The sequence below is a fragment of the Papaver somniferum genome, unplaced genomic scaffold (assembly GCF_003573695.1).
Source record: "Papaver somniferum cultivar HN1 unplaced genomic scaffold, ASM357369v1 unplaced-scaffold_4699, whole genome shotgun sequence".
Lineage (NCBI taxonomy): Eukaryota > Viridiplantae > Streptophyta > Magnoliopsida > Ranunculales > Papaveraceae > Papaver > Papaver somniferum.
In genome coordinates this window covers 1,395-5,365 of record NW_020647303.1, presented here as the reverse complement: position 1 = coordinate 5,365, position 3,971 = coordinate 1,395, and the positions used below count along the sequence as shown (strand labels likewise).

The 3,971-nt window shown below is 33.3% G+C and overlaps 1 protein-coding gene across 1 annotated transcript; it reads right to left on the bottom strand.

The window, feature by feature from the left end:
* Nucleotides 1-460: 460 nt before the first annotated feature.
* On the bottom strand, nt 461-3,125 carry LOC113342724 (dehydrodolichyl diphosphate synthase 2-like). The gene is made up of 3 exons (XM_026587166.1): nt 2,796-3,125; nt 2,597-2,664; nt 461-926 (listed from the first exon to the last, which is right to left on the bottom strand). Exons 1-3 carry the CDS (start codon nt 3,123-3,125, stop codon nt 461-463), a joined length of 864 nt encoding a protein of 287 aa, XP_026442951.1.
* Between the last annotated feature and the right edge of the window lie 846 nt (nt 3,126-3,971).

Here is a 3,971-nt window from a genome sequence, read left to right as displayed (position 1 = left end):
GTAGGAAAAAGCAATAAGAAAGGAACTAATAAGGACTTCACTAAGGGGACCTTTTTTTCCAAAACAGTATTAGATTTGTCTAATGATCCTAGATTTCTCCCAATACCTATATCTATATATATTTGCTTATCTTTTGATATTTTTTTGTTATTTTTCTTTTTCTTTCGTTATTTTTCCTTATCTTGCCTTCTACCTTTTGGAATTCTGGCTCCGCCTTTGATAGGCTGTGAACCTAGCTAGTAGTCTCATGATGATACCCATAGTATCAAAATTACAGAAATGTAAAGCACTTAATCTGTACGGAAAGAAATCTCGCGTTAACATGGCTGATATATAACACACTTACAGACAACACAAAGAATACATACGACTGATATGCACTATGCACACTCTTAACTGTAACATAAACTGGAACAGCCACTAAAATTAATTTAAAGAAAAAGGAACAGATTCGGCGAACTTAACCGATTTGTTTTCCTGGTGAAGGTTCTCCTCCAAAACGTCTATTTCTTCCTTGAAATGAGAGTAACGCCTTAACAAATTCTTTGTTGCCGAAATCAGGCCAAAATGATGACTCGAAGTATAGTTCAGTGTAAGCTAATTGCCACATTAAGAAATTACTTATCCTTTGCTCACCACTAGTTCTGATCAGTAGGTCAGGGTAAGGGAATTCCGTGCAATTTGTTCGAAGTTCTTGATTAATTAAGGCTTCGTTGATGTCTTTCGGTTTTATCACACCATCTTTTACTTTGTGAGAAATATTCCTACATGCCTGTATAATGTCATGCCTTCCGCCATAGTTGATTGCCATAATCAAATGAAATCTTGTGTTGTTGTTTGTGCTTTTTGTTACCTTTGTTATGCATCTTTGAAGTGATCTAGGGAGCTTCGCCCAGTCTCCTATCACCGATACTCGAACTCCTTCCCTGTTGTTGTATATGAAATTAATAAATATTTCACAAAATTGGTCAATTAAACCAATAATGACAATTTCTGGATGAAAAAGACATGTAAAATTTTATACTGTCAAATTGACGAGAATGTAAAAATAGCCAGGAGGTAAATAGTTTTATCCTACTCATTTTCAAATATTTTTTTTTTTAATTTACATCAGGATACATCCAGTTTAAGACAGGATGAATCCAATTTCATTCTTGCTACTCCCTCCGTTCTTTTTTAATAGACCAGTTTTGCTTTTAGCAAATATTAAAGAAATTAAGAGAACTAATCATTGAGAGTGGTCATCATGACACTTGTCAATAAAAGAAGTGAAATGAAATGGTCCACATGACACTTGTTATCCAAAGAAAAGTGGTCCCAAAAATTAAAATAACATTTGACTTTCCCAATTAGAAAACTGACCTATTTTTTTGGAAATTTTATTTATGGAAACTGACCTATTAAAAAAGAAGGAAGAGAGTATTTTTTTGGTGCCAATTTCACCCATACTAATTTTTACTCATCCATTAGAACCATGTTTTAAAAATATTTAAACAAATAACCCATTTTCCATGAATACTTTGACATTTTGTCATGCTAATTAGAAAAATACTCATCATGTGTGCGCGTATCTTTCTGGCTCGCAACATCACAACATATAGTCAATTTACGAACTCGTTACCCTATGACACACTGATGCATATATGGAAGAAAAAAAAATACAAGTATGTTGATACGCGCATAGGAACTCGTCAATTTTCAGAAAATGGGAATAGGAAAAAATGGAGGGATATCATATGCATAGTGACTAAGAGTACTCTCCATGATTTTTTCTACAGTTCAGGTATGTAAAATACTTTTAAGTATGTACTTCAATTTTAGCTAAACCACCCTTCATTATACATTCTAATCTGAAGAGTCTCACGAAATAAAAATCAATGTATAAAATATAAAATTTCATATATATTATTTGGAAAAAGATTAGGAAATAAATAAAAACTATCTAGTATATACCACCCTACACGCTCATTTTTGATATGTTAAGTTCTGAACATTTTTAAATTCGATGAAAAAATTTATATGGTAAATTTTGAGAAAACGATAAGTACAGGGAATCGAATTCCTATACTTAACGTTATCTAATTTTACCGCCACAAATCTTACGGTATAAACCAAAAACATAAGGAAAATAATATTGTTCATCTACTTACGTATGATAGCAGAGAAATTAAAATAAACTAAACTAAATTTTTTTAAGCGAATTCGTTTTCCATAAATTTATAATAAAAAATCGGGTGATTATAATATTGGGAATTTGATATTTTTCACGGTTATATGCAAGGGGATGGATGGTGAAGACCAGTATCAGATGTTGGAAAACAAAAACATTCATCAGTAACTTTTTTTTTTTGAACGAATCTAATGATGAATAAATTAAATCAGTGATTTAAAGATCCGTTAAAAAATTTAGAAAACAAAAGGTAATTCAAGTGTTTGTAGCCTTTTTCATACTACAAAGTCAGTATCCTTTTTCTATAAGTTTTTCTCGTCAGTGAGTAATGAATACTATCTAGAAATATCCTCAAGTATATCTAAACCCGGCACGTCACCGTATATTCCACAAATTCTTTAAAAGTTCGTGCTGCAGGGTTATTACCTCATGAATGTCTCCAAGTTCTCCATAAATAACTTCCCGAATAACAGCATTATGATGGCCACTTCCTCCTAAAAACAGAATTCATACATTCCAATTACTGAAGAAACAAAAAGAATCCAAAAGCTATGCCAATGTGCATGGGTATAAAAGAGATCTCCAGAGGGGGGGAATGGGCACATTTAAGAAAAAGATGACTAACTTGAGATCGATTCCAGTTCTCGGTTGAGAATGCAAAGACCGTTAAGACCTTGACTCCATACTTGCAACATAATGGAATAAGTTCTAAAACTCTCCCAAGACCAGCATCGTGGCCATCCCTAGTTGTCAGTCCTTTCTGTTTTGCCCACCTACGGTTGCCATCCATTATCACTGCAACATGATTTGGAATACGTTCACGGATTAAACCAGCAGGTAGTTCATCAACCAGCAGATCCTTCTCTTCCAATGAAACTTTCCGACTCTTTGCGGAATGAGACGATGGTAAAGATGTGTTGAAAGCATAACATCTTCGACGGATCATTCCTGACATTATTACTAAAACTAGGACTACTACTATTAGGGAGACAATGTTGATCATCGAGTAAATTTTGGCTGGACAAACAAAAAAGTACTTTCCAAAAAAAGGTATCTGATTAGTTAACCTGGTTTTCCTTGTCAGTTTTATAACGCTGTACTAGATCCACATTATCATTATTTGATTGAAAAATTAATCCACTAGATTGTCCTAAACTATTTTATGTATTTTGGCATGAATGTTTTTCCTTGAACATGACAGGAAGCCATGTTAAAATGGACAACAACACACACAAAAAAAAGCAGACCAAATAATAGAAGACATGGACATATGGTTCGTTGCGAAAGATCCATAACTGTTTATGACCATCGACCTATTATATAAATCTGACAGTATATTACCATAATATATAAACCCTAATATTCTGAAATTGCTGATGTAGCTCAATTCAAGCTGAACAGAGACTTGCTTTCTATTCCAAAAAAATAAATAAGGGACTTTCTTTCTATCGTGGTATCTCCCAAAGTTTTTATAAATTTTAATGGTAAGATATTTTCTTAATGGGGATTTAATGTTATGGCGATATCTTTCGAACTGCGATACTCAAACATCCACAAGCGATAACTCATGAACATGGGATATTTTGAGGAAAAATTTTCTAGCTAGTAAACATTTAACAAAGGTAAACAAAGATATGATCATTAATCAGTAAGGGAACGCCCTTGATTTTTTCAATTTTTAGCTAGGTTTCAGCGACCTTGGAAAGAGCTGTAGACTAGCTAGGCCGCGATGAAACGTCTATAGCAGCAGACTCTAAAATTAGAACACCACACATTCCAACACGTTATCTAAGACAACACA

What these genes read in the sequence shown, in the direction of transcription:
- LOC113342724 (XM_026587166.1), bottom strand. Translation starts at nt 3,125, where the DNA reads ATGTCAGGAATGATCCGTCGAAGATGTTATGCTTTCAACACATCTTTA. An exon ending in AGAACTGGAATCGATCTCAA is followed by an intron (nt 2,665 to 2,795) that starts GTTAGTCATCTT and finishes TTCTGTTTTTAG; the next exon opens with GAGGAAGTGGCCATCATAAT. An exon ending in AACTTGGAGACATTCATGAG is followed by an intron (nt 927 to 2,596) that starts GTAATAACCCTG and finishes ATACAACAACAG; the next exon opens with GGAAGGAGTTCGAGTATCGG.